The sequence below is a fragment of the Salmo trutta genome, chromosome 31 (assembly GCF_901001165.1).
Source record: "Salmo trutta chromosome 31, fSalTru1.1, whole genome shotgun sequence".
Lineage (NCBI taxonomy): Eukaryota > Metazoa > Chordata > Actinopteri > Salmoniformes > Salmonidae > Salmo > Salmo trutta.
Window position 1 is genome coordinate 28,178,434 of NC_042987.1, and position 22,679 is coordinate 28,201,112.

At 41.9% G+C, this 22,679-nt stretch overlaps 1 protein-coding gene across 2 annotated transcripts; it reads right to left on the reverse strand.

Moving 5' to 3' along the window:
- Window positions 1–5,217: 5,217 nt before the first annotated feature.
- On the reverse strand, window positions 5,218–16,971 carry LOC115169863 (carbonic anhydrase-related protein). Of its 2 annotated transcripts, XM_029725919.1 has the most exons (10): window positions 16,719–16,971; window positions 16,396–16,416; window positions 14,807–14,998; window positions 14,395–14,519; window positions 13,511–13,606; window positions 12,629–12,691; window positions 12,004–12,052; window positions 11,794–11,906; window positions 7,140–7,329; window positions 5,218–5,485 (listed from the first exon to the last, which is right to left on the reverse strand). In XM_029725919.1, exons 1-9 carry the CDS (start codon window positions 16,789–16,791, stop codon window positions 7,195–7,197), a joined length of 867 nt encoding a protein of 288 aa, XP_029581779.1. In that variant the 5' UTR covers window positions 16,792–16,971; the 3' UTR covers window positions 5,218–5,485; window positions 7,140–7,194. The 2 variants fall into 2 exon arrangements, with proteins under 2 accessions (XP_029581779.1, XP_029581780.1); XM_029725920.1 differs by lacking the exon at window positions 16,396–16,416.
- Between the last annotated feature and the right edge of the window lie 5,708 nt (window positions 16,972–22,679).

Below are 22,679 nucleotides of genomic sequence, written 5' to 3' on the forward strand. Positions count from 1 at the left end.
ATGTACACTGTAAAAACAATCCTGTTGTTTTAACGGTAATTTACTGGCAGCTAGTTACCTGTAAGCTACAGTTAAAAAAAGTATGGGATGTTACCGTAAATTCCAAATAAACTTTGGTTTAACAGTACATTACTGTCAAGAAGTGATTCTGGAACTCTTGGAGGAATGAGACACCATTCTTTCACGAGAAATTACATAATTTGGTGATTTGCTGATGGTGGTGGAAAACGCTCTCTCAGGCGCCACTCCAAAATCTCCCATAAGTATTCAACTGGGTTGAGATTTGGTAACTGAGAGACACACATGCACGCACGACCCTTCTTTTAAAGTCACTGAGATCTCTTCTTCTAGCCATGGTAGCCAAAATAATGAGCAACTGGGCCTTTTTATACATGACCCTAAGCATGAAGGGATGTTAAATGCTTAATTAACTCAGGAACTACACCTGTGTGGAAGCACTTGCTTTGAATATACTTTATATCCCTCGTTTACTCAAGTCTTTCCTTTATTTTGTCAGTTAGTTGGATGGTAGTGAACATTTTTAGTGGTGTAATGGGAAATTGAGTAGGTCCATGTAAAAGACTAGATGGTTGACAACACCAGTGACAAATGTATTACTAAGAACAGTTTGACCTTTTATTATTAACTTACAGTAATAGTCATCTTTATCATCATCAAATGACTATCAGTACAATAACCACAGTACCATAACGTCTAAAATGTCTAAAAACATCACAACAAGTCTCTCACTGTTTCATTTTCATAGCCTATTAATCTGAGCCATTCTGTGTGTCTGTAGCCCTTAAGGTAATTTACCTTTGATGCATGTTTTCTTTGTTTTTACAAGAGAGGGCACCCTGTGGTCTAAATGTCTATTGCCAACCTTCCTACCACTAGATAAGCAGATATCTAAAAACACCAAAACACTCTTCAGCTTTCAATACCGTAAGGACAGGAGCTAGAAGCCAACCGAAATATCTCAACAAATATCAGCCTATGAGTCTCCTGAAATGATTATACATCATTAAACCTGACCTGCCCATGTGCACTGAGTATACAAAACATCAAGAACACCTGCTCTTTCCATGACATAGACTAACTAGGTGGATCCAGGTGAAAGCTAGGAATGCTTATTGATGTACACTACCGTTCAAAAGTTTGGAGTCACTTAGAAATGTCCTTGTTTTCCATGAAAACATACATGAAATGAGTTGCAAAATGAATAGGAAATATAGTCAAGATGTTGACAAGGTTATAAATAGTGATTTTTTATAAAAATAATAATTGTGTCCTTCAAACTTTGCTTTCGTCAAAGAATCCTCCATTTGCAGCAATTACAGTCTTGCAGACCTTTGGCATTCTAGTTGTCAATTTGGTGAGGTAATCTGAAGAGATTTCACCCCATGCTTCCTGAAGCACCTCCCACAAGTTGGATTGGCTTGATGCTTAAGTACCATACGGTCAAGCTGCTCCCACAACAGCTCAAAAGGGATGAGATCCGGTGACTGTGCTGGCCACTCCATTATAGACAGAATACCAGCTGACTGCTTCTTCCTTAAATAGTTCTTGCATAGTTTGGAGCTGTGCTTTGGGTCATTGTCCTGTTGTAGGAGGAAATTGGCTCCAATTAAGCGCCGTCCACAGGATATGGCATGACGTTGCAAAATGGAGTGATAGCCTTCCTTCTTCAAGATCACCTTTAACCCTGTACAAATCTCCCACTTTACCACCGCCAAAGCACCCCCAGACCATCACATTGCCTCCACCATGCTTGACAGATGGCGTTAAGCACTACTCCAGCATCTTTTCGTGCGTCTCATGAATGTTCTTCTTTGTGATCCGAACACCTCAAACTTAGATTTGTCTGTCCATAACACTTTTTTCCAATCTTCCTCTGTCCAGTGTATGTTTTATTATTGTTTCATCTGTGGATTTGCCCTTTAAACAGCTACATATTATGAAGATACCAAAGTGTCACCAACAAAAAGGTCAGCAATAGGCCTATAGCAAATGCAGCATATGGCATTCATTTTTCACATGTAAATAGCATTTTTCAGTAGTGCTCAAAGCATGCCATTCAATGAGTGCAGTTTTTATTTTTCCAACTTGAATCAATGAGCCCAATCAGTCCTCCATGACAACAAAATCATAAACAACAGAGTAGGGCTGGCTAATAAGTCCTCAGTTTTGGGGTTATGCTCAGATGAAACAATTTGGCTAATCTATACTTCTAAGTCCTATTCTTTTTTGTAACAGTATTTTTTATTGGAGTTTCACAATTTTCACCCATATCAAGAGATACAACAACAAAGACAAGGCAAAAAAAACAGCACTCGCTTACACATATCCGTATGTATGCACGCACGTACACACACACCCACCGTTTCCCTCTCCCCGCTTCTCTCACCCCATCCCCCCCATTGCATCCCTCAATACATACATTTTAAACAAACATAAACAGAAAAAAAAATAACAATAAAGACATAATAAATAAATAAAATAAAATGCTCAGTTTAAACCAAGAAGTTGAGTTCCTCACACGGACCGTACAGTGTAATTCTGGAATACATAGATCACCATTCTAAGAGAATCCTTGCAGCATAATAGCTGATACTTCAGGTTCTAGGTAATTTAGGTAAGGTTCCCATACTTTGTAGAACTGATCTGTCTTAGAGTGCAATGAACATGTCAGATATTCCAGCGGGACCCATTCCAATAGTATCTTATGCCAATCTTTAATAGAGGGAACCTTATCACTAATCCACTGTAAAAGTATGTTTTTTCTCGCTGCGAAGGTGAGGATGTTGTAAAGCCTCCTCTTACCCACAGAAGTTACATGCCTACTAGGGAGAACTAACAGTAGAGAAACTGGGTCCAATTCTAGATCGACCCCTAGGATCTTTTCAATCTCTTGCAGAACACCAGACCAATATCTTTGTATTTTGGGACATGACCATAAACAATGTGTTAGGGTGCCTGTATCAGTTTTACATTTGAGACACTGAGGAGAGGAGGAAGCGGGGCTAAATGCATGTCTGCGATTTGGGGATATATGCAATCTGTGTATTATTCTTAATTGAATTGCTCTAGTACGATTACATATAGATATTGTTTTTGCATATTTCCAAATGTCCTCCCACATCTCTTCGTCAATAGTAACAGACAGTTCTTTCTCCCACACTTGTTTCACCCTCTGTGTGTCGACAGCGGAAAAGGACCTTAAAGCATCATAAAACAGACTTACAGACATTTTCCTTTGTGGGGAAAAAAGCATTCTTTCAATGACAGACATATCAGGGTTACCAATTAAGGTGGTGCTCTTCAGAATATAGTGTCTTACTTGTAGGAAACGGAAAAAGTCCTGCTTTGGGAGTTGATATTTCTCGACCATCTGCTCAAATGACAATAAAATCTTATCCGCAAATAAGTCATTTAGTCTGCGTATGCCCTTATTAAGCCAAACGTTAAAGCCAGCATCCAGCAATCCTGGGACAAAATCTGGGTTGTTAAGAATTGGGGTAAGAGCAGAGGTTAGTTTGGACCTTCCCAGGAAACGTTGAACTGACCTCCATACTTTGAGTGTGTTAAGTGTAATGGGGTTGTTACAGCGATCTTTTACAGACTTGAAACTTGTGAGAAACAAAAGGTCCTGTAAAGGGTAGTTTGAAAGAGAAGTCTCAATGTCTAACCAAATAGAGGAGTCATCGTTTGTGATCCAGTCTGAGATATAACATAGGTGGGCACACCACTGATAGAGCCTGATATTGGGTAGATCCAAGCCACCCATAGAATTTGGCAGCTGCAATATTGCCATCTTAAGTCTTGGCTTGCGTTTACTCCATATAAAGGAACTTAGCCATCCATTTACATCCTTTATTACCTTATTGGAGAGTAATACTGGGATCATTTGGATTGGGTAAAGTAGCCTAGGTAAAATGTTCATTTTCAAGAGGGATATTCTACCCAACCATGAAATCGGAAGAGAGTTCCAGCGCTCCAGATCCTGTCTTATTGTGTCAAACAAGGGAACAAAATTGGCTTTGTACATTTGTTGGAATTTAGGAGTTACAAATATACCCAGATACGTAAAACCTGAGGGAGACCATTTAAAAGGGAAGGGGGGAGAAGTGTTAGGTACAGAGTGAAGGTTCTAAGTCCTATTCTTGAAGATCAAGGGGTATAACATTTATTGGAATGACTGGAATTCTGATATATATTTACATTAAAAATCAATGTCTAATTGAATCGTATTACTATATGTGGTAGAAAGCGATGGGTTAGAAGAAGCCTACATAACTGACCCATAAAGTAAAATTTAACATCCATATATGGCCAGCTATGTAAACTTTAACAATGATTTATCCTGCAATCGATGTTGTTCAATTGGTAACATACATGTTTGTCTTTTTCTAATGTCTCTTAAGGGGAAAGTAATCTAAAAGTAAGTGAATGTAATCAGATTACGTTACTGAGTTTGGGTAATCCAAAAGTTACGTTACCGATTACAATTTTGGACAGGTAACTAGTAACTGTAATTTGTGACCCGATTCAGGAAACTATGTGTATGTCGCAAGTCACGACTTCACAGGAGAGCCATTTGAACGTAACCTACCCAACCTTAACTTGTGAATGTTTATCCTTTTAAGCTTGGAAAAGAGACCCTTAAACCCAGACTTGGACCACACACCCACTCCACCGAATAGCAGGCAGGGGAAGAAAAATGGTGATTGCTTTGCAACGCTTGCAGTTAACCACTGATTCCTTCCACCACCTCATTGTTGAATTTGCGATTTCCAACTTGTTGTGTAATGTTTATGTCCAATGGCCGATGAGCACCGATACTTTTTATCTATAATTTCTCTTCATATGACATGGATTGAAAAGGATTTGGCAGTAGATTGTTGACGTGATTCATGATGATAACTGCTTATCTAGCTTGCTATCTGTGGCCAATGACCTTGATCCTTCTTGGATGGGCACTTCTAATGTAAATCTATTGCAGCACCCAAAGGGGCTTGAACTTTCTAGCTCTCCCTGTAGATTTTGCTGTGACGCAGTGTCTCCGTGAGTGACAAGACTGAGCCAATCACAGCACAACTAGAGATGATTACCAATCCCGACACTGTATTTTCCGCTGGCTGTCCCTCCACAGAAAGCACTGAGCTAGGCTGAAACCCCTGCATTATGGAGCTGCCTTACTCAAGAAAGAGAAAAAGAGACCATGTTTGTATGCGACTTTATTAACTCAATATATATTTATTTTTTTACATTGTTTGAAAACTGATATATGCCATTGGTTCCAGGTCACAGGTGAAGTCAGCCGGTTGATCTGTCAGCACTGCCTTCATCAACACAGAGTAAAATGGTGCCTTTGTTAGCTCCCTCCCAGTCCAAGTGATCCAATGTAACATAAATTCCAACCATCCGGCCGAGTCAGCAAGGTTGTTTCTCCCTCTCCCCTCCTTTATCTCCTCCTCTTGTTTCACTATGAAAAGAAAAAAGGGAATGTTTTGTAGATGTCGGAACATTCCAGCAATAATGTCGCCCTAAGACTTTGGAAACAAAGATGGCAGATAGAAGAGCAAAGTGCTATTTTATAAGTCCCATGTTTTGGATTGGAATTGTTGGACATTGTGCAATGTTAAGATGTAATATTTTCCAAACTTAAATGCACAAACTAATATCCTGTTTTCTTTGGATGAGCTATGATGGTTACAGAGCTAGAAATGTGATGTTTTCGGCCACACGTTTTGTCACATAATCCTTATTCCAGAGTACCTACTGGTGCAATAACCTATAAAATCACTTATGCACTTTATATGATTGTTACAATTATATCTCGTAAGTACATGCAATTATGCAGTACTGACCACCGTCCTTTTTGTATTTCCATGGTAAACAGAACTAACATTTGGCAAACCCATTTAACTACAGTACCTGCATTTACAAACATGCTACAATGTAATTACATGCATTATTCCCTTATAATTAACTACGAATGGTTTGGCAATGTAATTTAAGGTATTGCTTAATTATGCAATTGGAGTCCCTTCAGAACCCCCTTCCTTTATCCCTCCTACTTCTTCCTCTATTCCTCCTTTCCTGGCCCCTCTCAGGTCTGGCCAGGTCACATGACCACTTAAATATCCCTTACCAGAGACAATACTCCACTATCTCTTCCACAGTCCCTCTGACATTTCCCTCTGTAGCTACATAGCAGCTCACAACTATTATACAACTTTTTCCACCCAGTTGAAACGTTGATATACTTATACTTACACTGTCAAACTACCAAGCAATGGGCTTATCTGGCTATCTGATACAATCCTGTTCTTTCTCTTCACTATTTGCATAATACAGTTGTGAGTCTAGACACATTTTGTCCATGTGCCCTCAATTGAGCACATCCAAATCCACCCACTCCTTTCAAAATGAGTAATTTGCCAGTATCCTAGGTGTTCCCAATGCTAGCTCTAAAATAGATATATCGCTCCGGTCCAAACACAACACAGCTAGTCCTAGATTAGTGGGAGAACTGGGTTAGATCATTATTACTGTAGCTCTGCCACTGCTCCAGTGTTTAGTGGTACCGTTATGATTGTACCTCTGGGAAATACCTGGCCTATTTCCGTTAAACTATAACTTCCAGGGCAAGCCAATGTGACCCTGATACATGTTTCTTTGTGGTATACATTATTATCCATCAATCCAGGTCATGGAAGAACATAGTCTATGCATCAATATTTCATTTTTATTTAACCTTTTTAATGAGGCAAGTCAGTTAAGAACAAATTCCTATTTACAATGACGGCCTACTTGTAAAGTCCCCCCCAGCCAAACCCTCCCCTAACCCGGACAACGCTGGGCCAATTGTGCGCCGCCCTATATGACTCCCGATCACGGCTGGTTGTGATACAGCATGGGCTCAAACCCGGGTCTGTAGTGACGCCTCTAGCCCTGCGATACAGTGCCTTAGACCGCTGCGCCACTCAGGACCGCTGCTAAACTATTGGCTGTATTGCTAAAAGTACATCTCCGCAAGAAAGAGGGCCACAACTTCTAAAAACAAACCTTCTAAGGGCCTGAAACTATATGTGAGGTTGTGTGGGGCTTAGAACAGTCTGACTGTTGACCTTTACCTGTGGAACATGTAGCTAGGGATTCGCCATGGAGGATGGACTGGGGGAGGGGGTGTCACTGGAAGGCAGCCCGGACCATCCTGTCACTAAGGGGCTGAGTGGGGCGGAAGTTGTCTCCCAACATCCCATCGTTTCCCTCAGGAAGCTCAGCACCTTTTAGATGGGACCTCAGCCTCCTGAACTCCTCTATCTGGGAGAGAGGGATGAGAAAGAGAGAGGGATGAGAAAGAGAGAGGGATGAGACAGAGAGAGAGAGAGTGATGAGATGAGGGAAATTAGGGAAATGGAGGAAGAAAGAGAGAGAAGTTAAATAGAAGGGAATGAGTGGTGATGGATTAATTAAGTGTTCTGTGTAGTGATTACGGTGTGGATAAATATTAGCATTTTACTGTATGCCTGTCCTGGGCTATTTTAGACTCCTCTTTCCATGTGAGCCCTATTCCGGTTATTTTTTTATTTTCTTATTTCACCTTTATTTAACCAGGTAGGCCAGTTGAGAACAAGTTCTCATTTACAACTGCGACCTGGCCAAGATAAAGCAAAGCAGTGTGACACAAACAACACAGAGTAATACATGGGATAAACAAATGGACAGTCAATAACACAATAGAAAAATCTATATACAGTGTGAGCAAATGTAGTAAGATTAGGGAGGTAAGGCAATAAATAGGCCATAGTGGCAAAATAATTACAATTTAGCATTAACACTGGAGTGATAGATGTGCAGAAGATGACTGTGCAAGTAGAGATACTGGAGTGCAAAGGAGCAAAAAAAATAACAATATGGGGATGAGGTAGTAGGGTGGGCTATTTACAGATAGGCTGTGAACAGATGCAATGATCGGTAAGCTGCTCTGACAGCTGATGCTTAAAGTTAGTGAGGGAGATATAAGACTCCAGCTTCAGTAATTTTTGCAATTCGTTCCAGTCATTAGCAGCAGAGAACTGGAAGGAAAGGCGGCCAAAGGAGGAATTGGGTTTGGGTATGACCAGTGAAATATACCTGCTGGAGTGCGTGCTATGGGTGGGTGACCAGTGAGCTGAGATAAGGCGGGGCTTTACCTAGCAAAGACTTATAGATTACCTGGAGCCAGTGGGTTTGGTGACGAGTATGAAGCGAGGGCCAGCCAACGAGAGCATACAGGTCGCAGTGGTGGGTAGTATATGGAGCTTTGGTGACAAAACGGATGTCACTGTGATAGACTACATCCAATTTGCTGAGTAGAGTGTTGGAGGCTATTTTGTAAATGACATCGCCGAAGTCAAGGATCGGTAGGATAGTCAGTTTTATGAGGGTATGTTTGGCAGGATGAGTGGAGGCTTTGTTGCGAAATAGGAAGCCGATTCTAGATTTAATTTTGGATTGGAGATGCTTAATGTGAGTCTGGAAGGAAAGTTTACAGTCTAACCAGACACCTAGGTATTTGTAGTTGTCCACATATTCTAAGTCAGAACCGTCCAGAGTAGTGATGCAAGATGGGCGAGCGGGTGCAGGCAGCGATCGGTTGAAGAGCATGCATTTAGTTTTACTTGCATTTAAGAGCAGTTGGAGGCCATGGAAGGAGTGTTGTATGGCATTGAAGCTCGTCTGTAGGTTTGTTAACACAGTGTCCAAAGAAGGGCCAGAAGTATACAGAATGGTGTCGTCTGTGTAGAGGTGGATCAGAGAATCACCAGCAACGAGAGCGACATCATTGATGTATACAGAGAAAAGCGTCAGAGACTGCCAGAGGTCCGGACAACAGGCCCTCCGATTTGACACACTAAACTCTATCTGAGAAGTAGTTGGGGAACCAGGCGAGGCAGTCATTTGAGAAAGCAAGGCTGTTGAGTCTGCTGATAAGAATGTGGTGATTGACAGAGTTGAAAGCCTTGGCCTGGTCGATGAAGAAGGCTGCACCGTATTGTCTTTTATCAATGGTTATGATATTGTTTAGCACCTTGAGCGTGGCTGAGGTGCACCCATGACCAGCTCGGAAACCCGATTGCATAGCGGAGAAGGTACAGTGGGATTCAAAATGGTCGGTGATCTGTTTGTTCTTGGCTTTCGAAGACTTTAGAAAGGCAGGGTAGGATAGATATAGGTCTGTAACAGTTTGGGTCTAGAGTGTCTCCCCCTTTGAAGAGGGGGATGACCGCGGCAGATTTACAATCTTTAGGGATCTCAGACGATACAAAGGAGAGGTCGAACAGGCTAGTAATAGAGGTTGCAACAGTTTTGGCGGATCATTTTAGAAAGAGAGGGTCCAGATTGTCTAGCCCATCTGATTTGTAGGGGTGCAGATTTTGCAGCTCTTTCAGAACATCAGCTATCTGGATTTGGATGAAGGAGAAGTGGGGAGGCTTGGGTAAGTTGCTGCGGGGGGTGCAGAGCTGTTGACCAGGTTAGGGGTAGCCAGGTGGAAAGCATGGCCAGCCATATGACAATGCTTATTATAATTATTGATTATCGTAGACTTATCGTTGGTGACATGTGCTCTTATTCTCCATGGACTTTAGTGTCCCAGAACTTTTTGGAGTTTGTGCTACAGGATGCACTTTTCTGTTAGAAAAAGCTAGCCTTTGCTTTCGTAACTGCCGGAGTATATTGGTTCCTAACTTCCCTGAAAAGTTGCATATCACGGGGGCTATTCGATGCTAATGCCGTACGCCACAGGATGTTTTTGTGCTGGTCAAGGGCAGTCAAGTCTGGAGTGAACCAAGGGATATATCTGTTCTTAGTTCTACATTTTTTGAATGGGGCATGCTTATTTAAGATGGTGAGGAAAGCACTTTTAAAGAATAACCAGGCATCCTCTACTGACGGAATGAGGTCAATATCCTTCCAGGATACCCGGGCCAGGTCTATTAGAAAGGCCTGCTCGCTGAAGTGTTTTAGGGAGCGTTTGACATTGATGAGGGTTGGTCATTTGACAGCGGACCGATTACGGACGCAGGCAATGAGGCAGTGATCGCTGAGATCCTGATTGAAAACAGCAGAGGTGTATTTAGAGGGCAGGTTGGTCAGGATGATATCTATGAGGGTGTCCGTGTTTACGGATTTAGGGTTGTACCTGGTAGGTTCCTTAATCATTTGTGTGAGATTGAGGGCATCTAGCTTAGATTGTACGATGGCCGGGGTGTTAAGCATGTCCCAGTTTAAGTCACCTAACAGTACAAATTCTGAAGATAAATGGGGGGCAATTAATTCACATATGGTGTCTAGGGCACAGCTGGGGGCTGAGGGGGGTCTATAACAAGCGGCAGCAGTGAGAGACTTGTATCTGGAAAGGTGGATTTTTAAAAGTAGAAGCTCAAACGGTTTGGGTACAGGCCTGGATAGTAAGACAGAACACCTCTGCAGTAGATTGCAACTCCACCCCCTTTGGCAGTTCTATCTTGGCGGAAAATGTTATAGTTGGGGATGTAAATTACAGAATTTTTGGTGGCCTTCCTAAGCCAGGATTCAGACTCGGCTAGGACATCAGGGTTGGTGGAGTGTGCTAAAACAGTGAATAAAACAAACTAGGGAGGATGTTAACATGCATGAACCCAAGGCTTTTATGGTTACAGAAGTCAACAAATGATAGCGCCTGGGGAATAGGAGTGGAACTTGGGGCTACAGGGCCTGGGATAATCTCTACATCACCAGAGGATGAAGGATATAAGAACTGGTCGTCTAGTGCGTTGGGAACAGAGAATAAAAGGAGCAGATTTCTGGGCGTGGTAGAATAGATTCAGGGCATAATGTACAGACAATGGTATGGTAGGATGTGAGTACAGTGGAGGTAAACCTAGATGTTGAGTGACGATGAGAGAGGTTTCGTCTCTGGAGGCACCAGTTAAGCAAGGTGAGGTCTCCGCATGTGTGTGGGGTGCAACAAAAGAGCTATCTAAGACATGCTGAGCGGGACTGACGGCTCTACAGTGAAACAAAACAATAAGAACTAGCCAAGACAGCAGTAGACAAGGCATATTGACATTAGAGAGAGGCATAAAGCAATCACAGGTGTTGATTAAGAGAGCTAAGACAACAAAGGGTAAATGGTGATGAATGGGCAGAGCAGTATAGTTAGCTACATACAGGACCTGAGTTCGAGGCTGGGGCCGACAGGTAAAGAAAATGAGGTACCGTGTTATTGAAACAGTCCAGGGGACATCAGCTGTGTAGCTGAGTGATCATAGGGTCAAAAGAGCAACAATAGGTGAGTCAGGGTGCCGTTCGGTTGTCACTACTACGCTAGGCGAGCAGGGGACACAGCGTTCAGAAAAGCTAGCGGGCCGGGGCTGGTAGATGGTTCTTCAGCGACATCGTAACAGAATAGCCTGTTGAGACCACATCGGGTGATCACGTCGGCAGTACACAGTGTACAAAACATTAGGAACACTTGCTCTTTCCACGACATAGACTGACCAGGTGAATCCAGGTAAAATCTATGATCCCTTATTGATGTCACTTGTTAAATCCACTTCAATCAGTGTAGATGAAGGGGAGGACACAGGTTAAATAAGGGTTTTTAAGCTTTGAGACAATTGAGACATTGATTGTGTATGTGTGTGTTAAGAGGGTGAATTGGCAAGACAAAAGATTTAAGTGTGACAACTGCTGATGTAAAAATGGATTTATAAAATACATTTGATTGGTTGAACCAGGCCATTGTGTCAGATGGCCTACCTGTAACTGTGAGATAGTGAGTGGGTAACGGTACAGGATCCAGGTGACGTTCTCACTACATGGAGGTGTGGTCAGGGAGCCCTCATACACCCAGTAGTCTCTCAGGAGAGGGTCTGGAGGGAGTAACAAACACACACCATAACTTCATCTAATACTGTGTCACACCATACATGCAAGCAGGAATTATACACAATTAGATGAAGGACTCACCAGGAAGTAGTGTGTTGGGATTGAAGCACGGTATTATTTTGGTCTTCCCCTGTAAAGATAAGTCAAAACAAAACAAAAAATATTGGTTGTTTTGCTTCATTTGTAATGTACTCTTCATTCAGCCACCATGTCATCTGTACTACTGGACCTCTTCCCTCTTCCTTCCTCAAATCAATCTGGAGCATTAATTGCATCAGGTTTCATTGAAAAATCAATAAATGAATAAATTGCTGCATGCTCCAACCATTGCAGCTTTGCTGATTTGTCTGTTAACTGCCTAATTTGATGGTTAATGCTATTTAGGGTAGGGACGTCTTGGGACCTGAACTCCTACCCTTACCCTAACCTTAACCCTAACCTTAACCCTTACTTTAACCCTTTTAAATGTCAACTTCAATGGAGTAGGGACGTCCCAAGTAGCCCTGATAGCACGGGCCCTAATTTGAATGCCTATGTTCTGAATGTCTTCCTCTATCTCTCAGTTAAGCATTGGGCTTCTACACCCTTAGCTCATATCAGTAATTTATCATAACCTCTGCCCTCTCATCACCATGAAAACTCATAACCATAACATCATCGCCATAACAATATCACTTGGACAACAAAATGGACGGCAACGTCTTACCTTGTATTGTAGGTCCTGCAGCACTTCTGTTATAGCCTTCAACCCCAGATGCTCCTTCCCTATCTGAAGGAAACAACGTCAAGGGCATTGAGTCAAAAAGAGTTAAGGAAAGAGGGTCCTAACACAGTGATATTCAAACCTTTTCAGCAGGGACCCTTTTTTTCTGCCAGAATTTTTGGGGGCCCCATTTGTTTTAGCATTTTTTTCAAGACCCCAACCCACCCCAAATATAATGACACAACCTTAAAAATCTGTCCATTTCGATTTTTACATTAACAAATAACCTTCAATTCATTACATTTTCATCGCTTATCAAAATGAAAATAAACCAATTACATTTTTCAAATTCTTTCTCAAAAACATCCCATACAATAATCTGTACTCTTCCTAAAAAATATTAAAATATTAAAATAATATTAATAATTTGGTGACCCCACTGCAGTTTTTGCGACACCGAGTTTGAATATCACTGTCCTAACATATAAGCATTATGTTGTGACGTTAACAGGTGTTAACATGGGGCTGCTAACGTGAGTCCTGCCAGGATGTGTTGGTGGTGGTGGGGGAAACTCTTGGAGCTTTCAAAAACAGGAAGGACAAAGTGATGTGTTCACTTAAAACAGACGGTCTTATACATTTAGGTAAACAGTAAGCCTCAAGCCAGCTCACGTCAATCAAATGTTATTGTGGTTATTTGAATGTTGGGGGTTTTCTCAGTCCAATTAAAAAACAAGTGGATATATGTTGACTTTAGTGTCAAAGCTCATATGAATATATGATATAAATTACAGTACCAAGTTGGCAAGTCCCTAAAAGAACCATACTGACCATGAGAAGAGAGGATTCTCATATCACTACAGAGTGAACCAAAGCAATCAATACCTGCACAAACAGAGCGATGATGAGAACTCCGTTCTTCTTCGCCAGGGCTTCTTCCACACTGTTGAACAGCGTTGTGTTCCAGTGGATCAGATGGAGCTGGGGGGAAGCACACTTATTTTATCATATTTATATTGTATCATATTATAGGGAAGTTGATCACAAAAGAGATCAACCACATATGATATTCAGAGACAGACAGACAGACAGACAGACAGACAGACAGACAGACAGACAGACAGACAGACAGACAGACAGACAGACAGACAGACAGACAGACAGACAGACAGACAGACAGACAGACAGACAGACAGATCATAGGCAGAATGAGGCTGTAGAAGACAGGGCCGAGACAGAGCAGGTGTATGGGACGTAAGTGCACTCTTCAATTTGAAATAGAGCACCAAGCACCTGTGATAGAGAAGGAAGCTTATATAGCAAAACCACCAGCGGCATAGCTTCTTCAGGGCCTTTCAAACGCTTGTTTACATCAATGGTCTCAGTGATTTGTAAATATATGAAACATAATAATGAGCTAATATACTGTATAATAATAATATTAATATATACCATTTAACAGATGCTTTATCCAAAGCAACTTACAGTTATTTGTGCATACATGTTTGTGTATAGGTGGCCCCAGGAATTGCAACCCTGCTCTACTAACTGAGCCGTACAGGACTCTGTTACAAAAGCCCTGACATGAAATAACCTTATTTTATGTGAAAATAACATACCAACTCCCCCTGTCTGAGTACTGTGACAGTGGCCTCTAACTGAGACAAACATCCATGGTCATGGCCTTGAAGTAGACTGTGTGTGTGTGTGTGTGTGTGTGTGTGTGTGTGTGTGGTGTGTGTGTGTGTGTGTTTGGCTGAGACTCATACCTCCATGGGGAAGGCCTTAAAGTTGACGGTGTGTTCGGACCCCCGCTGGTTCTCCTTGCCCCAGTGGAAGCGCACCTCATGCAGCTCATACTCGTGGTCACTTGGCAATGGGCCACCAGTTACCACTGCAGACAGGAAACCCAGAGCGTCATGGGAGAGCAGACACAGGAAATGAAGACCACATTAAATTACCTGGGGGTTTTGAATGTAGGTCTGAATTCTGGTGCAACTCTGATTTCTCTAAGTGTGTATCACACGCAGCACACAGTCATTGACTCAACGTTCAGTTATTACGGCTAATGTGAGCTCATTGAAAAGGTGTATGCAAATCCCCAGTCTAGTGTAGTGTTCAGGTACAGTTAACCCATTCATTGTTTTAATGATACTGTGGTAATGTAATATCAACTTTCACCTGATTTGGACCTCAGAATGATGCGTGCGGTGTGTCCATCGTTGATGACCTCACAGTCCCGACACACCACATAATTGGGCGTGAGCCCCACGTCCAGCAGAGAGGGGTCATAACGGGCCTCCCGGGAGTTCAGGTTGATCGGGGACTGGTACTCCCCATTCGCATCAGGGAACAGCAAACCCCACTCTACACCTGAAAACCCACACAACTTAGACTTAAACTTCACCAAATGCTCTCCTTAGTGTAACCTCAGTGAGGTTACAACCTCTGGCTTACACTGAGTCCTCCATGCAGAGTCCTCTATGGTGTGTGGTGAAGTCACAAAGTGGTGACGGAGTATGTCTGGTGGAGTGTAAATCCAGCCTTTGAATACACAAGCAGCATAAACAAAGTATACCTGAGGACACACAAATGTGCACACACGCACACACACACACACACACACACACACACACACACACACACACACACACAGAAGCTAAACTGGGCTAAGAGTACGCCAATCCCTGAGTGTCACTGAACTGGGCACGTGGGGAGTCTGTACCAGGAATAACCCAAACCAGAGGGACACAAAGATGTTCTAGCTCTTCTTTCTTAACAACCATTGCTTTGAATCACAGACAGCCCATAGCACAAAATCAAACTTTATTGGTCACGTACACAGTTGAGCAGATGTTATAGCGGTGCAGCGAAATGTTTGTTACTCGTTCCTTACAATGCAGTAAAATGTCAAACAAGTACACAAATAATAATCAAAAACTAGAACAAGAAATCACAAATGTCACAACGAATCCAGTTAACAACCCAAACAACACTATCAGTAATCCAAATACAATCTATGCGTCCAAACCAAAAATATATACTACTCACTGGGCACAGACGTCAATTCAACATCTATACCACGTTGGTTCAACGTAATTTCATTGAAATGACATGGAAACCACGTTGATTCAACCAGTGTGTGCCCAGTGGGTAGCAATGCACAGAGGTAGATAAATGACAGTGAGCCATGTCAAGAATCCAGTATATAAATACGCTGTGTGAATAAACAGTGTAACAAAATGCAATGTAGAGTAGTAGATATATTAGAATGAGCTGTGTGAATATATGAATACACAGTGTGAAAAACAGAATAAAAAGAATGTGTGGAAACAGTTAGCTTTCTGATGCATAGCCAAGAGTCATTGGCTTATGAGGCTAAGTTAGTTAGCGCTACAGACAAGTCCTCTCTTCTCTTTCAGTGTATGAATGACTTTATCCCCTACCAACCAGATTCTTTTTATTTCAAGTCAACACCAATAACAACATTAGTTACTAAAAGTTTAGCTCTTGACTTTTCTCTGGAAAAGCTCTCTGGAAACCTTGACAATTACCCTCCAAGAGCCCAGAGGCATTTTGAGACAATGCACACAACGGTGCCCTGGACAAGAGTTCTTAAAAGCCCAGAATCATAAAAGCCTGGTAGCTAGACCACTACTCTCTTAGAATACTTAATCATGGGTGTGACTCCAGAATCTCAAGTTCAGCTCTATACATTATGTGCATGATCAAGTTACCCCAATAAGAAGTGCATTGATCAAAATACCTACCTTCTTTGGGTTCTTTACCTACTGTATGTGAGAGAGAGAGAGAGAGAATAGAGAACGAAAGAGGGGGAGAGAGAGAATAGAGAACGAAAGAGGGGGAGAGAGAGAATAGAGAACGAAAGAGGGGGAGAGAGAGAATAGAGAACGAGAGAGAGGGAGAGAGAAGAGATGGCTATTTTTTCTGTTTATATGTGAGAAGAAAGAATTTCCATATCAATGCATGCATTGTTTAGTGCCTAAATGGTAAAGAAAGTTATGTTTTGTGAGAGAAAAGGAAACAAGTGTTTGGTACACAAGTTTTTACTAAAAATCTCCAAAGCCCTTACCTTCCTGATATCCCCAGTCCAGATCATCCTTCCCAGGGTAGTAGTCAGACTCCTCAATCATGCTGTCTGCCATGGCAGTATGGAACAAGTATTTTTACTGAACACACTTGCTTTGATTTGAAGTCAAAGTCTTTGGCTTTTGATTTTATCCGTTTTCTTTCTTCCTGCTCAGTCCATCTAATAGGAGAGAGTGAAAGTCTCTCTCTCTCTCTCTCGGCTGCAGTGTAGACTGTCCCATCAACAGACACTCTAGGTAAGTTTCAAAACTCTCTTTCAGCACTAGCAGCCCACAGAGTCCCCGCCCCACACAGACACAGAAAGCTTGGATTGGATGAGGCAAGTCCCTGTCAAAGTGGAGCACCTTTTAAACAGCTCAGCAATTCACTGTGGTGTAAGGAAAGGTGTGTGTGTGTGTGTGTGTGTGTGTGTGTGTGTGTGTGTGTGTGTGTGTGTGTGTGTGTGGTAAGTGTGACACACACACTTACCCCACCAGACATGCCAACAAGAGTCTTTTCATAGTCCGCAAATTAAGAACAAATTCAAGAAAGCGTACAGTATTATATAGAGCCATTATTGCATGGACCTCCCATCTCATATTGCTGTTTTTTTAAACCTGGTTTGAAAAAACAGATAAAGCAACACCTCACGGCACAACGCCTCTCCCCTATTTGACCTAGATATGTAGACTGTGTGCCATTTTTAAATGTATGTAGTTCTGTCCTTGAGCTGTTCTTGTCTATTAATGTTCTGTACTATGTCATGTTTCATGTTCTGTGTGGACCCCAGGAAGAGTAGCTGCTGCTTTCCCAACAGCTAATGGGGATCAATACCAACAACAACAAAAAGAGAGGGAGAGGGAGACGGGGAGGGAGACGGGGGAGGGAGACGGGGAAGAGAAGTGGAGAGCTTTTCAGAGGGCTTACTGTTAGGAATAGATATTATGATCTTGATGTTTTTGAGGTGAAGAAATTGACAGTCAGCATTTCAATATTAGAATGTGATCCGTTTGTCCAGATTTGTGTTTCCTCAGAGATTTCCGGGAAAAAAATGTCTGTTTGTGCAAAGAGAACAGATTAACACTATTCTTCAAAAATAGAAGGTTTATGTAAAATTGGTGTCACATATTACACGTGCACATTCCTGTGGAAGTCCTTTACTGGCTAGGCTTTTTGTTGACTAACTCAGCACTTAGTGGCCTTGTTGCCTTGTGTCTGTCTTGAGATTGGGAGTTTGATCCCCGGCCAAGTCATACCAAAGACAAAAACTGGTACCCAGTGCATCTCTGCTTGGCACTCAGAATTAAGGAGAGAGATTGGGGGTAAGACTAGTGTCCTGTCGAGGTGGTGTACATCAAACTCTCTCATGCTACAGAAACACGACTCCAGCTCCTACGAGCCATTCCTGCTCACACAAGGCTTGTGCAAGGCTCCTTACTTACAGCACAAAGTAAACCAATCATTTCATTGTCAATAGATGCAAACATAGATGATTAGCTTATAGAGTCGAACTGACCAGTACTGTTCTGGCAAGATATGATATATCCCGCTGTGTCATATGCCTGTCCCAAAGTGTAGAATTTGTCAAAGGGAATAAGATTGACTAATCGCTTAATATTCTGTACTAGGAAACCACCTTGACCCTCATTTCCTAAATTGAATAGATTGCATATCCCACTCTCTGTCAAAATCTTCATAATGAGGTCATTTAGATCCCAAAAGACCAGATATGAGGCTAAAACTATTTGTTTTAAATAGCATGACTTTAGCCTGATAATCCTCTTCGGACGCGAATAAATTCTGGATATATTTTGGAAACTGGTCTACTTTTCTTTCTTCTCTCATCTTGACTTCTTCATATACTGTAGTTTATGTTCATTTTCTCATATTCTTCGTTGATTCATTTTGATAACAACCTTGTATACACTGACTATACCAAACATTAGGAACACCTTCCTGATATTGAGGACCCCCCCCCAAAGAAACCACTACTAAAGGACACCAATAAGAAGACTTGCTTGGCCCAAATTTGGTTCCAACCGCCGTGTCTTTGTGAGACGCAGAGTAGGTGAAAGGATGATCTCTGCATGTGGGGTTCCTACCGTGAAGCATGGAGGAGGTGGTGTGATGGTGTGGGGGTGCTTTGCTGGTGACACTGTTAGTGATTTATTTAGAATTCAAGGCACACTTAACCAGCATGGCTACCACAGCATTCTGCAGTGATATGCCATCCCATCTGGTTTGGGCTTAGTAGAACTATCATTTGTTTTTCAACAGGACAATGACCCAACACACCTCCAGGCTGTGTAAGGGCTATTTGACCAAGAAGGAAAGTCATGGACTGTTGCATCAGATGACCTGGCCTCCACAATTCCCCGACCTCAACCAAATTGAGATGTTTGGGATGAGTTAGACCGCAGAGTGAAGGAAAAGCAGCCAACAAGTGCTCAGCATATGTGGGAACTCCTTCAATACTGTTGGAAAAGCATTCCAGGTGACTACCTCATGATCTGGTTGAGAGAATGCCAAGAGTGTGCAAAGCTGTCATCAAGGAAAAGGGTGGCTACTTTGAAAAATCTCAAATATAAAATATATTTGATTTGCTTAACACTTTTTTGGTTCCTACATGATTCCATATGTGTTATTTCATAGTTTTGATGTCTTCACTATGATTCGACAATGCAGAAAATAGTAAAAATAAAGAAAAGCCCCTTGAACGAGTAGGTGTCCAAACTTTTGATTGGTACTGTATATATTCACTAAATCTATGAGTGTTATAATATAGTATTATTGAATGTATTCTGTCAGATTTTTATAATGCTGTAGGCATTTCTTATAACAAATAGTTTCTCCAGCCATCAGAGTATGCCAGATCCGACTCTCAACTCGTCCAAGGCACCTTTTTCAATTTGGATCTAAAGTCAATAACACCACCGCTCTCTGGTGGACAATATAGGATATTGCAGGGCACTTACTGTACCTTTAAAAAAAGGTAGGGGTGTGGATCAGAAAACCAGTCAGTATCTAGTGTGACCACCATTTGCCTCATGCAGCACGACACTTCTCCTTTGCATAGAGTTGATCAGGCTGTTGATTGTGGCCTGTGGAATGTTGTCCCACTCCTCTTCAATGGCGGGAACTGGAACACGCTGTCATAGATGGTGACCCAGAGCATCACAAACATTCTCAATGGGTGAAATGTCTGGTGAGTATGCAGGCCATTGAAGAACTAGACCATTTTCAGCTACCAGGAATTGTGTACAGATCCTTGTGACATGGGGCCGTGTATTATCATGCTGAAACATGAGGTGATGGCGGCGAATGAACAGCACGACATTGGGCCTCAGGATCTCGTCACGGTATATCTGTGCATTAAAATTGCCATAGATAAAATGCAATTGTGTTCGTTGTCCGTAGCTTATGCCTGCCCATACAATAACCCCACCATGGGGCACTCTGTTCACAACGTTGACATCAGCAAACCGCTCGCCCACACAACGCTATACACGCTGTCTGCCATCTACCCGGTAGAGTTGAAATGGGGGTTCATCCGTAAAGAGCACACTTGTCCAGCGTGCCAGTGGCCATAGAAGGTGACCATTTGCCCACTGAAGTCGGTTATGACGCCGAACTGCAGATGAGCTTTCCTGAGACGGTTTCTGACAGTTTGTGCAGAGATTATTTGGTTGTAAAAACCCACAGTTTCATCAGCTGTCCGGGTGTCTGGTCTCAGACGAAGCCAGATGTGGAAGTCCTGGGCTGGCGTGGTTACACGTGGTCTGAGGTTGTGAGGCCGATTGGACGTACTGCCAAATTCTCTAAAACGATGTTGGAGTTGGCTTATGGTAGAGAAATTAACATTTAATTATCTGGCAACAGCTCTGGTGGACATTCCTGCAGTCAGCATGCCAATTGCACATTCCCTCAAAACTTAAGACATCTGTGGCATTGTGTTGTGTGACAAAACTGCACATTTTAGAGTGGCCTTTTATTGTCCGCAGCACAAGGTGCACCTGTGTAATGATCATGCTGTTTAATCAGCTTCTTGATATGTCACACCTGTCAGGTGGATGGATTATCTTGGCAAAGGAGAAATGCTCACTAACATAGATGTAAACAAATTTGTACACAAAATTTGAGAGAAATAAGCTTTTTGTGAGTATGGAATATTTCTGGGATATTTTATTTCAGCTCATGAAACATGGGACAAACACTTTACATGTCGCGTTCATATTTTAGTTCAGGTTAGTTCCCATTATTTTGTCTGTGAGCACACGGGCACTGCCATTAAGGCAATCTCCATTCAGAAGTAGTACATTTTCTTCTTCACAATTGGCTGCTCCCTCCAACAGGGTCATCAGCAGGGATCAGCCAATAAAGTTTGAAGTCCCACCCAGTTGACTACATTAAAATGATGGAAGCCCTCAATGGTGCTGCCGATGCTATAATTAAGCAATAAGGCCTGAGGGGGTGTGGTATATGGCCAATATACCACAGCTAAGGACTTTTCTTATGCACAACACAACACGGAGTGCCTGGACACAGCCCTTAGCCGTGGTATATTGGCCATATATCAAAAACCTCCGAGGAGCCTTATTGCTATTATAAACTGGTTACCAACGGAATTAGAGCAGTAAAAATAAGTGTTTTGTCATACCTGTAGTATACGGTCTGATATACCACGCCTGTCAGTCAATCAGCATTCAGGGCTCAAACCACCCAGTTTATAACAGCCTTTTGGCCACTAGAGGCCTCTATCCTGCTCTATGCCGGGGATACAGTATCTTCAACATAGCTTTCTGTTCCCCCTGAAACTTCTTATTAAATCAATGTAAAAAATAAATCAATTGGCGATAGGCTAATAAAAATTTGGTTGAGAAAGACAGATTCCATTTACATTTTAGCAAGCGCTCTTATCTAGAGCATCTTACAGGAGCAATTAAGGTTAACTGTGGGTAACACTTTACTTGACACCCAGCATCATAACACGTTTTGATATGGTCATAACTATGTCATAATATATGTCATGACAGCTGACATAACTTGTCATAATGCAACGCCAGGGTTGTGGGTTCAATTCCCACAGGGGGCCAGTACAAAAAAAAATGTATGAAATGTATGTATTCACTACTGTAAGTCGCTCTGGATAAGAGCGTCTGCTAAATGACTCAAATGTAAATGTAAAATATTGCGTTACTTTAAGGCTGGTTATGACACCTACATAAGAGGGTCAAAAACCGCAAAACGTTCCATTACACCACAGCCTACTTGTCAACAGTATGCTTATGTTATATAACATTTTCGAAAATTGATAATATTAAATGATTACTGTAATTGTGCACACATTGATGTCAGACATGCACCTACCCCAATGCTCTGTTGCTGATGACTGAGTGGAATGCAGAAGCAGATTTCAGGAGCAGGACAAGACACCCTATTTTTGACTGATGACTGACATATGTACTAGATCTATACGTGCTAGGTCTATATGGCTTATATGCAGTAGTGGAAAAAGTACACAATTTTCATACTTGAGTAAAAGTAAATATATCTTAAAAGCGAAAGTCACCCAGTAAAATACTACTTGAGTAAAAGTTTAAAAGCATTTGGTTTTAAATATACTTAAGTATTAAAAGTAAATGTAACTGCTAAAATATACTTAAGTATCAAAAGTTAAAGTAGAAATCATTTCAAATTCCTTATATTAAGCAAACCAGACGACACTATTTTCTTTTCTTTTTTTACGATAGCCAGGGGCACACTCAGACATCATTTACAAACCAAGCATTTGTGTTTAGTGAGTCTACCAGACCAGAGGCAATAGGGATGACCATGGATGTTTTCTTGATACTGTAAGTGCGTGAATTGGACCATTTTCCTGTCCTGCTAAGCATTCAAAATGTAACGAGTACTTTTGGGTGTCAGGGAGAATGTATGGAGTAAAAAAGTACATTATTTTCTTTAG

Bases quoted from the DNA above. Each gene is read 5' to 3' on its own strand.
- LOC115169863 (XM_029725919.1), bottom strand. From the start codon at position 16,791: ATGGCAGACAGCATGATTGAGGAGTCTGACTACTACCCTGGGAAGGAT. The intron at 12,692-13,510 runs GTATTGATTGCT...TGTTTCCTTCAG, and splicing joins TCATCGCTCTGTTTGTGCAG to ATAGGGAAGGAGCATCTGGG. The intron at 12,053-12,628 runs GTAAGACGTTGC...TTATCTTTACAG, and splicing joins TGCAGGACCTACAATACAAG to GGGAAGACCAAAATAATACC.